General features: G+C 36.3%; 4 protein-coding genes across 4 annotated transcripts in view; all 4 read left to right on the top strand.

Annotated features, from left to right (window-relative positions):
* Smp_199010 (ras GTP exchange factor, son of sevenless,putative) overlaps positions 1-3031 on the top strand; it is a gene marked incomplete at both ends in the record, with an annotated part of 41906 nt that extends 38875 nt beyond the window's left edge. The window contains 2 exons of the mRNA XM_018796020.1: positions 1188-1370; positions 2354-3031. Of these exons, the coding sequence (XP_018646943.1) occupies positions 1188-1370; positions 2354-3031 (861 nt within the window). The remainder of the gene's footprint in view (positions 1-1187; positions 1371-2353) is intronic.
* Positions 3032-4515: 1484 nt separating this feature from the next.
* Positions 4516-6207, top strand: Smp_177870 (hypothetical protein; the record flags this gene model as incomplete). The annotated part of the gene is made up of 2 exons (XM_018796009.1): positions 4516-4653; positions 6133-6207. Coding segments are annotated over 2 exons (213 nt in total), but the record flags the coding sequence as incomplete, so codon positions are not given.
* Positions 6208-6272: 65 nt separating this feature from the next.
* Positions 6273-6710, top strand: Smp_177860 (hypothetical protein; the record flags this gene model as incomplete). The annotated part of the gene is made up of 1 exon (XM_018795998.1): positions 6273-6710. The coding sequence occupies one exon, from the start codon at positions 6273-6275 to the stop codon at positions 6708-6710; it is 438 nt and encodes a 145-aa protein (XP_018646941.1).
* A 6007-nt stretch (positions 6711-12717) lies between these two features.
* Smp_071920 (hypothetical protein) lies at positions 12718-13488 on the top strand (the record flags this gene model as incomplete). The annotated part of the gene is made up of 1 exon (XM_018795987.1): positions 12718-13488. The coding sequence occupies one exon, from the start codon at positions 12718-12720 to the stop codon at positions 13360-13362; it is 645 nt and encodes a 214-aa protein (XP_018646940.1). The 3' UTR covers positions 13363-13488.
* Between the last annotated feature and the right edge of the window lie 2724 nt (positions 13489-16212).

The following is a 16212-nucleotide window of genomic DNA, read 5'->3' as shown; positions in this document are numbered from 1 at the left end:
CAAGGTACATCCAAGCTGATCGAGTCCCATATAGGTCGAGACGCGCGTCCTGGATTCCACTGCTAGCCACTATCCATCTCTGCTTACCCATGCTTGTGAATTAAGGCTATATCGAGGCAATACGCACAGTATGCACACATGCCAATTAGAGACTGACCAGTTGCAGTCCTAACACCGATGGTAAGATTCAAACAAACAATACTAAATGAATTTAAACAATTAATGGATTTTGTGTGATAACTTCTGATTTAAGGGCTTTTTCCAAACACAGATAGCAGTCGTTGTGCTGCCATTTACCAGCGAGTTTACAATTTCTCAGTTGGTAGGTCAGGTAAATTAAGTCGATGGATTAATTATGCCACGAAGTCACGAATAAATTTCATTTTATGTTTTTCGTGCTTCAGTTCGGACACCTGGGCAGTATCGTAGCCCTCACACAAATCGAATGAGTTTTGTGCGGCGCATATGTATCCGGTGCTTCTTTGTACCAATATTTATGCGTTTAAATAAAATAATAAATAGCAAAATTTAGTTTTAGAATGATTTGCTTTATTTATTTAAACACATAAACATCGGTACAAAAAGGAAAAAAATGTACATGTACCGCACAAACCGATTGTTTTGTATGAGGACTGGAATACTATACTGTCCGGGTGCCCAAAACCAAGTAGGTGATTTTCTTACGGAGCTGAATCCTGAGTCTTTGACCTACAGGTCCTATCGACAAATCAGTGGAACAATGTAAGGAGATGCAGTCCCATTGTAGCCAGTGACCAACAATAGGTTCATACGTTATTTGTTCCCTCAGGATTCTAAAGCCCATGTACACCATTGGTTTGTAATCAGGGTTTTCCAACTCACCCAGATGGATCCTTCGTGTCCACCAACCCGTTTAAAGTGTCGGACACTTGCTTTTCGTCCTCTAAATCTCGCAAACAAACCCCTTACATGATAAGGCCGTGAGTAGGACTTATCTGGCAGTGGGTATATAGTAGTTGAGAGCGTCTCGAGAGGAAGTGTGGACTCTCCTCACTCTCGGCCGTACTAGTGCTCTAGGGGCCCATTGCTTTACAATTGAAACACTAGTTAATTCATTTTACTCCATTATTATAATGTTGATGATAATAACAAATACTATTATTATATTTTCGTATCCATCCCCTTTTCTTAAAACCAATGGTATATAGTTTCGCAGTTGGCTAATCTATTCAATACTTAGTGAAGCACACCCAGATGATCGAATAGTTGGCATTCAACGCGTTATCGACTTGATGTTAATAATGGAGCATATGAATAATTTACAAGGAAGTCAGGAAGCCAAGTCAGCATTGATTAGTGCATCTGTATATCGTTTGAGAAAGTCATTTCAGGTAATCAATTATATATATATATATATATATATATATATATATATATATATATATCGTGTGCTTTGTATTATCCAGCAACAATAGATATATTTTTTTATTTAACCTGTTGTTTGTTTGCTTTTGAAAAGAACAATTGAACCATTTAATGTAATCTTCCTCTTCTGTTGTAAATAATTACGTGACACAATGTTTATAATGTAAGCTAAGAAGTATCGTAGTTCAGTAATCAAAATTTTTCGGATTTCAGTAAAGTCCGATTGTTGTACAATGTAGGTTTCAATGAATCATAGTCTCATCTTTCGGTTGGTTGACTTCATACATTATAGTTTCTCACTTGTTGATCTCATTGTGCATGCAGATTGAGTGGAATCAATATTGTAAACACTTGAATCCCTAATATGTGGCTCAGTTGGTTCCTTTATTATAGCAATGTTTGTCAAATACACTATTGGATACCGGCTTCTTAGTCTAGATGTTAGCTAGCGAAATCGATGGTCTTTTGTTCGATTACTATGTGTCGGACCGTAAGTGTCCACTACTGAGGAGTCCTATACTAGGATGAAACTGTCAGTCGGTGCTTCTAGATTTCCAATAGTGGTTTTATTTAGATCGGTTTATGATTTAAATGAAATTCCACCTCTGCAACCTCATACTGACAATTTTATGTGCTTCCTGATTGTATGATTTAACTTGGGATTCATAAAATTTTGATGGCATTTAAAAGCGATTCCTTATTTATTGTTGTACTCGAAAATTGTCGGTATAACCTTTTCAGATTCAGTATGATTGCAGGACTATTCAAACTTGTAAATAAGTTGACAATATAGAAAAAATCTGGTGCTTAGATTCTGCCTTTAATCATATGTTAATACTATGCTAATTATTTCCTATTTACTAAATCAGCTTCTTGTTAACTATCTTACAACAATAATATGTTTTTATCTTCAATTCACTCTTTTTTTGTTCAAATAATAATGATTTAGGCTATTCGTCGAATGCGACATTATCGTGAGATAGTTGATCGTTTAAGACGTGAAAGTATTCACAATCCTAAATGTCAACGAACATCCTCTTCAAGCTCATCATCGTTATCACATCAAAACAATCCAATGATCGATTCAAATCTATCAGCGAATCATTCTATTCATAATAATAATACTAGCAATACTACTAGTAACAATAATTCAAGTAATCATTTTGCTGGTTTCGGTTTACCATTTTCAACTGGAACAAGTAAATCACATGAACGCCGTATACGTGTACTAGAAAAACAACATGCGTCTGGTGAATTATGTCATCCATGTGTTCCTTATATAGCTGCTGGAGTAATAACACGTCTAATACACTTAGATTTACGTCATCCAGATACAATTATAAATGATGCTGGTAATGTAATGATTAATTGTTGGAAACACCGTCAATTAGCTGATATTGTTGAACGTTATTTAGCATTTCAACGTATTCCATATACATATAATGTTGATGATAATGTACGAGTAAGTCAAAGTTTGTTATTTTTATTTTTGAAAATGAATGTAATTCCGAAAGAAAAAGATTGTGTGTCCACTGATCTCTGTCTTTTTCCTATTCATTTCCAGTACTATTTCTTTACATATCATTATCGAAATGGATTTGTTGGTGAGATTATAATCTATAGATGACCTTTGAGCGACGCTAAAGTGACCTTCAAAATGTTCACATACTAGTTAGGACTAAATGATGGTTATAAATCAGTGTAAGGAATTAGAATTGTGGTTTACAGTTGAGGGTTACGATTAGGAATTAAATTTAGGGTTTTCATCGTGAACTAACACCAGCTAAAATACCAAATAAATTTCGCGTCAAGATCCAAAACCATGGGATTCATATATTTCATTTATTTCCAATCAAACAGAAACTTCGTATTTAATAAATCAACTTTACATTGTTTAAGATTTAATGATGATTGAAACATTAAGATATGATGTAACACATCCTGACGACAAATTAATTCCTTCTATCTTTGTAAATGGTGGTTTATGTTGACCCTTTTTTAAAAACTATAACAGTATACTATGTTATTTCATTAATTTGATTGCAATTGTCGTTTGTTTTTGTCGAACAGTAATTCACTTTTGCAATCCTTAAAAAGCTATAGATTTAAATAACAATGTTTTAAATCGTTCACTTTTTTACTTAGAAAAAAACAACAACAAAGAATCCAATGAAAGTAGACAAACGCAATCGGTTGTATATTCGTCTGTTATTCCCTTTGGGTTACCTCAGGCTTCACCATATTTTACATAAATAAAAATCAATGTTTGATTGTGTTTTCCCTAAGCAACCTTTTGGTGGTGCTTTAAACTTAAATAAATTTATGTTACATCGTCGGAATGGGTTATATTTAATCGTAGTTTTATTCAAACTTAAATGAAGCCTTCATGAAAAATGCTTATAGGGTGAAAAAAAATCATTGCCTAGATTTCTTCGGCTTTAAAATTAATGTTCATAAGAACATATTTTTATCTGATTTTCCTTGTTTTAAATCCAGGCATATATCATGAATCACGCTAATATATACGTTCATTGACGTTGTACTTGTTATTGAATGATAAGATTGGTAAATGATACTATTTTGAACAGACGTGTACAAACTGTGAAAATATTCTTCTTGGGGTTGATACTGAGATGGTGAAGATTTGTAGCTCAGATGGATGATTTTGGTTAAGCTTTGTTCTCTTAGCTGTATGATTCGGTCGTGAAGCTTTCATCGTTATTCTGAACGACATCATCAGCGCAAACTTCAGGTAGACGTGAAGTGTTCGAATTTCTCCACACCTTGTCCTGTAGACCTCGATCTTTATTGGTTATTGTCGACATTTAAGCTGTCATTGTTTACTTTATTTTGATTGTATCTCCCATTGATTAGATTCTTGGTCCTATATTCCATATTACTTAAGTGTTCAATATTTCAAAGCATCTAGGAAATTGGTTTCCGATTGATGCCAATTTTAATGAAAGTAGTTGGTCACCAACTGTTACATTTTTTTGTACGAAACAAGTGAGTACTTCTTTGTTAAAGGCTATATATATATATATATATATTAGTATGCAAATATTGAAAAAAAAAACCATCCCACAATTGTTTTCACAATTTTTCTACTAGGAATTTCTAGAACATGTTGATCCATTTGAACTGGCTGGCGTTTCGTCTGAGGCAGAATTTGAAAGCAAAATGTATCAGTTGTCTGAGTCTTATGAACCAAGAGATACTGAAACGATGAATGAACCAATTATACCTGAGGTAAATGTCTTGAAATGTATCACATTTCCTAATGCCTTTATAATATTTAATTGTTATGCCTTGAAATACTTTTTTTCTTTCCATCTTAAAGAATTTTTCGAGAGATTCATCAACTTTTCTTATCGATCATATCATGCAGACCAATCGGAGATGTCTTATATGAGGTTAGCGGGTCTATATATCAATCTGATCACGTTTATTTAGACACTGGATAGTCTTATATATATATATATGATGCTCACTTCTAAGTAGTTCCATACCATGATGAACTGATTGTACAGGGTATCCACGTTTTTAATGATTGTTTGCTTTTGATATGCTTGCTGCTATTACGAGTTCACCTTAATCAGTAAACGGAACGAAGGTCAAAGACACACTGACAAGATAGGCTATTCTGATCCATTGTCCCTGGCCGTGCTAACTAGATCAAGAAGTCTTGATGAGGCGTAGAGAATGTGTTCTACAATTACCCAGAAAACACGAAGTCACTAAGCACACACACCAAGCTTATTTAAACAATGATAGAAACTCCCTTTGGAGAGCCACAAAATAGCGTACTAAGAAAATCCGTCAACCAGTGACAGTCAAGGATTGCTGAGTGGGAAATGTAAGCTGTAGGTCAACTAAACGTCTCTTGGCGCGAAAACATGAAATTCAAATTTTCAGAATAAGATTTCAAAATTAGGATCTTATCCAAGTGAGTTCTGGGGACCTAACGTCCTCAACAGCTTTATATGGGTTCAGGAATTCACTGAAGAAAGTCAGGAATACCCAGTATTTCATTCTATATATATATATATATATATATATATATATATATATATATATATATATATATGACGGTAATTTCATTTCCAATTTTTCAGTTGTTAATGTTGTGTCTTGAACCCGGTTACTTATAACGTGACTTATTCGCCATTCGGAATACGACTTATGCAATTTTAGCACTATGCCAACCCAATGACGTATCGACCAGTATGAGCCGCCTAGTACCCTTATTGGTCCTTTGTCCTTCTAGCCCTTTTAGTTGAGTACGGAACACCAATACCAGCTTCCACTATGCGAATCATTTATTTTACCCATACCTGGTTCACATTCTAGCCAAACGGACCAAATTACACCATATAATAGAAAATAACATCTGTACAAGATCAAGCCAAAAAGTGACTGTAAACGTGGGAGTCTGTAATTAATAAACTGAGTATAACTTAAGAATAGTAAATCGTATCATAATAGTCTATAGGTCAAAATAAAGCTTAAAATAAGAGGAATATAGAGATACATAATGTAGTTATACAATAAGAATATACGTATAATATTAATCCATAAATGGATCCCAACAGTTATCATCCATTATTCTCGTCTGCATATAACAGTTGATAAGAAAATACCAGTTTTGTAAAATCAGTAAATAGGTGAGTTGGAGCTTATCCAAGCTTTTATAAAGTTGTATTGTTAATCTTTTATAAACATTAGTAGCAAGGATGTTCCTCCATGAAGCTGCTTTTCTCCTGGATATTGTCTGTTTTACTTTTTTGTAATCTTTTTGACTAGATCTTTCTGGTTTCATACTTATAATTAATTAATTATTATAATACTGTTTTTCATAGGAACGTCGTATGACTAAAGAAGAAATACAAGCTGCACAATTACTCAGTAATGCTCCATTAAAAGAACGTATATCAGTACCGTCTGTACTTCAATTTAATAATTTACTCAATTCACCTAATAATACTGCTAATGCCGATAATAGTAATGTTAATAAATCACTACTATTGTTATCATCGTCGTCTACATCATTCACTACCAATGTTTCTACCGATAGTACAAATGAACATAAAAATTCATTAAAGAAATCTAGTCATCATCCTTCGTCGTCGTCACCATCATCACAAATCGGTGTAACTTTTATTAATAACGATAATAATAGTAGTAAACACTCTCATGGTGAAATACAAGAACGTAAATATTTACGTATTCCAAATGCATTTTCTGTATCTTCACATATATCCAATACAGCTGTATCAGGTATGTGTATAATTTATAATATTCATTAACTTATATTTGTATGCCTATAATTATGTATCATAGTAACTAAATTGTTGTTGTGTTAAAATTGCTGACAATAATAAAACTTACCTAGATGATGACGATGGTGATGATGATAAACAGTTGTGTCGGCATGTTGTAGTGTTTTATTATGATAAGTTGTAAAAGTTAATCAATGAAATAAAGATGAAGCGAACTTTTCCTTAACTACAAAATAATTTCTTAGTATAGAGAGATAACGTGCATGCATTAATCTTTCTCCAGTGACTATAACGAGCTATATATCTAATTTTTTTGGAAAATCAGAACTAACGTTTAATGTATTAGTTCAAGTTTTGTTTTTCTCACACGCTTTATAATCTGCAAATGGTAGTAGTGCATGAATATTTTTCAAGCGTTTTACTCTTCAAACCTGTACTGGTATACAATTTGATGCGTACATCAAAAGACCGATTCAAGTGTTCAATAAACACGATTTATTATTGATTAGATATGCCGTGATTATTTGCATACTACCCCCCTCCTTATAATCATTAATATGCAAAGGGGATCTGTGCAATACTGTATTTTATCAACCCTTCTCTATAAGTGTCACGGCAGCACGTCAATATTAACAGAAGTTAAACAGATATTACGTAACCCCTAGGTTTCTCAATCAATGATGCGTTCACAAAACCATCGACAGTTTTACTATTTTCACTTACGACTCGACATTTACTATCTAATAACACTTAAGTAGATTAATATTGAGTGAATTTAATATATTATAGTAGATAAGTATTTAATTAAGTTTCAGTTGAGAAACTCTTGTGTTCGTTTTTCTTTAAAATCTAAACTTCCCGGTCTTATATCATAAAAGAACTAGTGTGTAATCATTCTTGATTATATAGCATGCTACTGATTAAAAATAAATATTATATGTTGCACAATATGCTAATCTCTTAATTTTTCAGTGTCAGTCAGTCAGTCACAACGTAGAACTTCGTACGTACGTACATCAGTTCGAGTTACCATACCACATTAGCACAGAAATGCAGTTGTCGATTCAAATCCCATAGTGGTAGAAGTAGTAGGAGTATAATCAGAAATCCAAAAGATTAGGGTTTGAAGAAATTATTGAAGGAGTATAGTACAGTGAAATAAATTTGGAGAGAGAAAAAGGATAGGGACATGAAGAATTCAGAAGATTAGAAGTTGGTAGAACACAAGGAGTGGATGCACCTTCGCCATTGCAAACGATTTTGAGCCATGTCATTCAAGGTCTCTAACCATCGATTTCTATTATCTCGCGAATCCCAACCAGGTAGTCTACACCTACCAACATGGCTCAGTCCAATTGTCAGTGACTTCATTGATTTGTGCCACGTTTTGGTCTGACCACCCCTAGCTTTCTTCCAACCTACTCCTACACCATGAAACATTGCACGTCTGGGCAGTCGGTGGTTGGGCATACGTAACACATGTCCCAGTCATCTCAACTGATGAAGTTTCACTACTTCATCAATCGATTTGCCATCCTTACCTAGTACTCGTTTCCTAACAACTGCATTACTTACCCGGTGGTCCCAGGATATACGAGCAATGCTTCGAAGACACCTGTGATCAAATACTAGTAGCCTACGAATATCTTCTACTCTTATCGGCCATGTTTCACTGCCATAAAGTAGGACGGAACGAACTGCTGCACAGTAAACCCGTCCTTTGGTTGCTAGACGGATATCTGGCCTACGCCATAAATGACGCAATTTGGCGAAAGCTAGACGAGCCTTCTGTATTCGTGCTGGGATTTCGTCACACACCAGACCACAAGGGCTGATGAGACTCCCAAGATAAGTGAAGTGGTCTACACGCTCAACTACTTCACTCCCTATCATTAGTTCAGGTGTCGATGCAACCCAATCCTGAAGTAACATTTTGCACTTCGAGGGAGAGAATCGCATTCCGAACATGCCTGCATAGTTGCTTATAGTGGTCAGAAGACTCTGCATGTTGTCAGCGTCTTCACCAAGTAAAACTATGTCGTCGGCGTATTCTAAGTCAACAAGTGGGCCTCCCGGTAAAAGTTCAACTCCTGGAGGTTTAGCTGATGAAAGTGCTATCTCTAAAAGTATGCCAATGACAAAGTTAAACAAGAATGGGGAGAGTGGACAGCCCTGACGAACACCACTTGAGGTAATCAGTTCTGATGACAGTTCGCCATAGGCTCTAACTCGACCAGTTGTGTTCGAGTAGAGAGCCTTTATGAGGTTAATGTACTTCTTTGGTACTCCTTTCACTGACAAACACTGCCATAGAACCTCACGATCCACGGAGTCAAATGCCGCCTTAAGGTCAAGAAATACTACGATTGTGGGACGTCTGAATGTATGTCTATGTTCTAGGACCTGACGTAGGGTGAATATCTGGTCTAAATAGCCACGTCCAGGTCGGAAACCAGCCTGGTTTTCTCTAGTCTGCTCTTCAAGAGCTTTGGTTAGGCGACCTAGTATTATTGAAGCTAATATTTTAGACACTATATTAGTCAAACTGATCCCTCTGTGATTGTCATAGGAGGACTTTTGTCCTTTCTTATAGACTGGCACAATCAGTGATTGGGACCAGTCAGATGGAATTACGTCCAGTTCCCAGATTCTACCTAAGACCTCAGTCAATCTCGTTGCTAGTACTGGACCACCATCCTTAAAAATTTCAGGGGTCAACCTGTCAGGGCCTGCTGCTCTCCCTCGCTTCAGATTTCCTATAGCTTTTTCAACCTCGCAGAGGGTTGGAGGACTTACATCAATTTGCCATTCAGGACGACTGGGGATCGTGGGTAATTGAAGTGTTGCTGAAGGCCAGTTGAACTGATCCCTAAAGTGTTCTGCCCATCGATCCAATCTCCTGGATTAAGAATGAATGATATGCCCATCTTTATCTGAGATGGTTTCACTGATACTTGGGTTCCTAATACCGGTTTCTTTAACGAGTCTGAATAGCTGCCTACTGTTACCTATTGCCGCTGCCTTTTCCATCTCTCTTGCTTTCGCTACCCACCACTGTTCACGATCATTACGTAGGCTTCTTATTAGCCTGCGCTTAAGTTGACTCCGCTCTTCGTTATGTTCAGAGCCAGGTGGAATGAATTTTCGAGCACCTATCAGTGCGGTAGATGCTGCCGAGATCCATTGTTTCTCCCTAACCTTATGGCTTACCTTACTAGCGGATATCACTGCTGTTTCCACAGCTTTTCGGATGTCATTCCACGCTGCTTCGGAGTGGGCATAACTTACATGGCTGCCTAACTGTTTTTCCAGTTGTTCCTGAAATATATTCTTAGCTTGCTTATCATTAAGTAAAACCCTTAGAGGCTTCCCTGCAGTGTCTTTCCTACGTCCAGTAAGACGCAGACAGATACGCGCTCGCACTAGAGCATGATCTGAGTCTAAACATGTGCCCTAGAACGATCGACAGTCTTCTATCGAGCTCCCCTATCGGTAGCTGATAGCGATGTGATCTAATTGGGTCCAACGTTGGGACGAATTCGGGGGTCGCCATGTCAAAAGATGTTTTTCCTTATGCTTAAAGTTAGTATTTGCAAGAAATAGGCGGTTATCTGGGCACAGCTGCAACAGACGGTCGCCATTATCTGTTCTTTTCGCCATGACACCATAAGATCCACCCAAGTGTCTTTCCCTTTCACTTAGTTTACCTACTTGAGCATTAAAGTCACCTGCTACTATTACTACATCAGAACGCCTAGCTTTTCGGAGAAGGTCAAAAAGTTTCCTGTAGAACTCATCTTTTATATCATCTGAGCTGCAGTCAGTGGGAGAGTAGGCAGAGACGACGAAGAGACAACGACGAGTTTCCCTATCTTCCCGGGTCCTTGCTGATCCGTTTAGTCGGACAGCGCATAGACGACTGTCTACTGGGATCCAGTCTAAAAGAGCTAGTTCTGCCCTAGGACTTAATGCTATACCTACTCCAGCGAGGCCACGGAAAGCAGCATCAGGGCTTCCAGATACACGAAACGTGTATCGAGATGAACCTTTATTTTGATTAGGTGAGGTCAAATGAATGACACTACTCGGATCTTGTATGCGCGTTTCGGAGACGCAGCACACATCGATGGTGTAAGATTCTAAAGTCCTAGCTAAGGAAGCCTGTTGTCCTATTTGGCACAATGTTCGGACATTAAAAGTTCCTACATGTAGTTTAGAGCGTGGTTTCAGGAGACCAGGAACAACGTTCCGTGTACTCGAATCGTTTGCCCTAGCGGTGCGAGGTGATAAAAGGGCGTGGGAAGGGTTAGTCGTGGAGATAACAGAGTTATTAGGTGTAGGAAGGATTTGAAAGTGATCAACTTGGTCTCGTGTGCAGTTATGGGTATGAGGGCTAGTATCACTTCCCGGCTGCCCACACCGTGGAAAGGTATTTCTTGAGGGACCTGAAAAAGAAGTTGGATTAGTGTTGGTCATAACGACCTGGGAGCGTGACCGCAGTGCCCAAGGGACAACTGCTTGAGGCCGGTCACGCACGGCCTTTTTGTGGGGGATTTTTGACGTGTTAGCTCCGTTCTTCAAAGGTCCTTACCGCCGGAGACGGAAATCCGTGGGATAAGGCGAGGTGTGCATTTTTAGGGTCGACCTTTTCTAACCCCACCCCTCCTTGTGAGAAGGCAGCATCGCTGTCATGCTGGTTGTCTGAAGGAAACACCTTACTGCCGTCACACCTCTGTACAGTCAGCAGTACGACTTCGCCTTCGAACCTTGGGATTGCTGCTTTTAGTCTCACCGCTCTTCAACCGACCTGTCTGGCATGGTAGGACCTTGAGGAGCGATTGTTCCAGCCAGCATAGCTCGATTGGATCATCACGATAGGCAAGCCCGACCACCACGTCAGGGTAGCAGCAACGGTCGGGCATCATCTCAACTGCTTATTTATGATTATAAGTAATTTGCATTTGAGTTAAACGGTTTCATTAATAAAACGTTGTCACATATGTCACATGGTAATTCTCAATTGATGAAGTCGATCTGTATGAAAAAAGGGTAAAAGATCATGAGTTTTGTTTTAGAAATGTTGATAACGAATGTTAATGATTGTTTAGTATTGGTAGAAAATTATTTGCTAAAATGTACATGTAAAATACATACTACGTCTACTTTACTTGAAATATTATTTGGTTAGGTTTTCAGTATTAATAATGGTTGAAAACTTTGAATGTTACAGCTCATAATCAGTCATAGTGGAGCAGATGCATTTATTGTTTATCTTCCTGTAGATCTAACTCTCAGTATTCCGTTATACACATACCTTTTGATTATCTTTTCTTATATCATATTCTCAGTGTTTAGTTTTTATCATCATATTGCTTACTTATTTACTTATGCCCGTTGCCTCTCGTGGAGGAACATAGACCACCCAGCAGCATTCTCCATCGAACTCTGTCATGAACAATCATTTCCCGTTGCTATTCATCCTTTTCATGTCTGCTTCCAATTCTCGACTCAGTGTGTTTCTTGGTCTTCATCTATTCAATTTCCTTTCAGGATTACAAGTTAGGACTTGCCTGGTGATGCAGTTTGATAATTTTCGCAACGTTATGTCCTATCCACCTCTAACGTCTTTTCCTAACTTTCTCTTCAATCGGGAGATCGTTTGTCCTCTCTCATAGTAGGCTGTTACTGATGGTATCCTGTCAATGAACATTGAGTATCTTGAGTAGACGATTGTTTATAAATACTTATACATTTTGATGATGATCGTAGTTCTCCTCGTTTCAGCTCCGAACAGAAGAACTGTTTTGACGTTCGTATTGATATCATGTAAGAAAAAACAAAGTAGTCAATCACTCTGACGATTTCGTTTTTGTTACATTGTTATTCATCTTATTAATTTCATCTCATCATGCTATTGTTTTGTGGCAAATGTGATCAGCTTACATTTGTCCTAGAATTTGCGATATCCTAATGTTCAGAAAGTTTTATTATTGTTTTTCACTTTTTTTTCTTAGGCGCCAAACATCAACACAGTATGTCTGACAGTCATGTCATTTCTCCGATAATTTCTCCTAGTCATCAAGCAACAAATTCGATGATTAGTGTAACAACCGCTTACTCTGCTACTGCTGGGTTGTCGCCGCCATCAACCCCTTATCCTTCTTCATGTGTTGGTTGTTCACATCAACCACCACCTCCACCATTACCGCCTAGACAAGGTCGTCAAATTTGTAATTGTTGGAAACATTCTAAAACCCCGAATTCCACTGGATCAACTCTCCACAGAATACCTACTCCGCCATCTCTTCATTCATCAAATACTTCATGTATTTTCTTTTCAACTATTGAAAATTGTAAGTGTTTCCCACCCCCACCACCACCGCCACCTCCTTTACCTCCGAAGTTAAACTACTCTGTTCGTTCGACTGCAGCAACAAATCCTGTCACCTACAGTCGATCTCCCGATGAGTCTTCTCCTAAGCATTCGAATTTTTTTCAATCAGTTACATTAAGTCCAGATACGACTACTATTAATACCACCACTGAGTGTAATATTGCTGAAACAGCACCGCCATTACCGCCAAGAAGAAATGCTTCCAATAATACCAGTACTATTACTACTAATACAACATTATGCAATACATTATCGGATCACATTAACGGGTCACCTGATGCATGACAATATACTGTATAGTTTCAATATTACTGCTCACTTTTTATGCTGCAAATTCATTCCTTCTCGAATCATACACTCTAGTTATAATCTATTCTTTACTGTTACTGATAGCACCATTATGACTTTTCTGCTCTTCTTGTTGATTTCCTCTCCTACTATGTACTGATGTACATTTGTACAGAATCCAATATTACTTATGGTTGACTGACTCTTCGGATATATATATATATATATATATATAATGCATACTGAGAGTGGAATCTCATCCCAGCTATGTAGTTTATGTCTGTTTGTGTAGACTAACTTTCTTTTTTACTGTCATTATCGTTCTAAAGCATTATTCATTATCTTCTTTCCATTAACAAAGAATTTCAACTATGATATCGTTTTTTTCCTTTCTCAGTTCTTCTGTTCACTCGTATATCATTAGTTTGCATTTAGTGTAAACTTTTCTCCACACTTAGCCTTCCTTTTTCCCGTATAAGGAGACAACTGGTTCAGAATCAATCACTCACAGACACATTCTTGTTCTTTTTTTTAAAAAAAATTTTCAATCGCAAAATTATTCCAGACTTTTTATTCCACATATCGATTCTTCCTCTTGGTATCATATTCCTCTTGCCTAATATATTTTTTTGTTGGTATCGTTTCTGTTAATAATCCATAGTTTCATCTTACCAGGATCTAGAATTAGAACGTGTCCGAATCTGAGTATATCTGTTAAATCTTATGTTCCTCATGATTTACTGATATAGTAACTGGTAAATCTATGGTGCAATTCTCAGTCGAAATGAGTGTACAATTACGTTTTCTTTTTTCTACGCCCTGCTTATCGTTAATTTCATGTTAAGATAAGCAAAACAAAAAAAAACATAAAAAAACAAACATCAAAACCATAAAAACATGAGATCAATTATTTCAGATTTCTATGTTTTTTTTGCCTGTCTTTATGATGGTTTTCTCCGCTTTTTAAGTTTCTTACTCGCACTGATTTTCATTTTCCTACCGGTGTTGTAACATGGATGATTCATTTCTAACGTAAATGCATTTTCATTTTGTGCTATGAAGTGTATGTTGTATATGCACCAACTCGAGTGGTCCAAAACGTCAAACCAAGTCATTGAGTTATACGTACTTTTAAGTTTATTTATTTATAAAACTATGATAGACACATGTATATGATGTCGGTGATGATGATGCTTTTATTATCACAAAAATTGAATTACTTGCCTTATTGTTTTCTTTACTTACTATTCAATTATATTTCTTAATAATCTTTGATTTGTTTTTTTTCCTTTTCGATCTGTTTTTTGTTTCATTTTTCATCTCCATTTTGTACGTTTATCGGTCAGAAGAATGTGTGTTTGTCAGTTATTAGTAATCTATTTACTTCTCATTTGCAATTTTATCCCTATTTATAGAGGTTGTGAACAATTTTCGCGGTGTACCAATAAAATGAAGCTTACATATACATATTTAGCTAAGTTCAGCTTACAATGTAACTGTAATATTCATATTTTATATCTGTTCTGATTTGCAATTTACTACGTGAACTATAATATAAGCTTTATAAATACATAATGCACAGATACCGATTGCCTCACCACTCTTCATTTTTCCTCTAACTAGAACTGTAAAACGGACAATCCAGTCCACTGATTTAGAGTTAATTGTAACCTGTCTTGGTTTCTTGAAAAGAAACAATATTTTAATTTTTCTCTTGACTTAAACACCTCACAATTATGGTGTTGTTTGAATTTGTAATGACTTCTAGAAACCTGTAATATGATTAGTATAATTTATGCTTATATATATATATATATATATATATATATATATATATATATATACCGATTATTGTTTTTGAGAAAACCAAATATGGAGACATTTCATCAGTAAACGGAGTGTGTAGATACTAAAGACATTATAACGTAGGTACGCTGATTTCCTTGGCGACAGTTATCCTTTTCTTTGATAAATACTAAGCAATGGATACAACGCACGTGTTTACGAGTTATTCTACGAATATTGTTATTTCAGTAGTTTAACAGTATGAGCTTTATATTTTATGAACAATGTTTTCTACGTGAAACTAGATATTGTATTTCATCCGTATGGAACAGTTACTTAAAGGTTAAGGCAATCGACTTTCAATTGTTAATCCTCCGCTTTGAATCTTTCTTCAATTTCGGAATCGGGTTAGTATCACTAGCCCTCATACGAGAAGTGTAACTTAATAGCTGGGACATAATTCTTTGCTTGGTTGCTGAGCTAAATTAGTCACACTATAAACTGTAGTAGTCTTGTGTAACTGTACTACGTTCAATTGTCCAAAATACGGAATTGGTTACCCAGTAGGATTATTCGAACCACATGAATCATTAAATAAACATCTGCACATATTACTATATGAATCCTAATAGCAACCAAAGGTTGGCAGTCACATAGTTAACAAGTAACGTCATCTTTGTATAATTATCGACTTCATTTTTTCATGCAATATGTATTTCAAATCATCCTACACGTACCTTTTCCTTCTCTGACGATCCATAGTTGATCAACCGCATAAATATTGCTAAAGATAGTCGATGAAGTTCGTAACCTCTTCAGACCATTAGTATATTATTTTTGCATACAACTAATAAAGCTTCATTGTCTGTATTTTTAATGTACTGTATTAATCTCATGTGAATTAAATTAATATGATACAATTTAATGAACTCATCGTTTATAAGTAACCATCAATTGTAAAACACGTATTCTTACCTTAATATTTTCTAGCCAGTTATTCCAGTTTTTATTGTAAAGACGGGATTGATAACATTGTTCAATGTCATGAATGACCTAATGATA

This window comes from Schistosoma mansoni, assembly GCF_000237925.1.
Source record: "Schistosoma mansoni, WGS project CABG00000000 data, supercontig 0177, strain Puerto Rico, whole genome shotgun sequence".
In the NCBI taxonomy this organism is placed as follows: Eukaryota; Metazoa; Platyhelminthes; class Trematoda; order Strigeidida; family Schistosomatidae; genus Schistosoma; species Schistosoma mansoni.
Note: the sequence above shows the minus strand (reverse complement) of the source record. Positions and strands in the feature narration are given on the sequence as shown.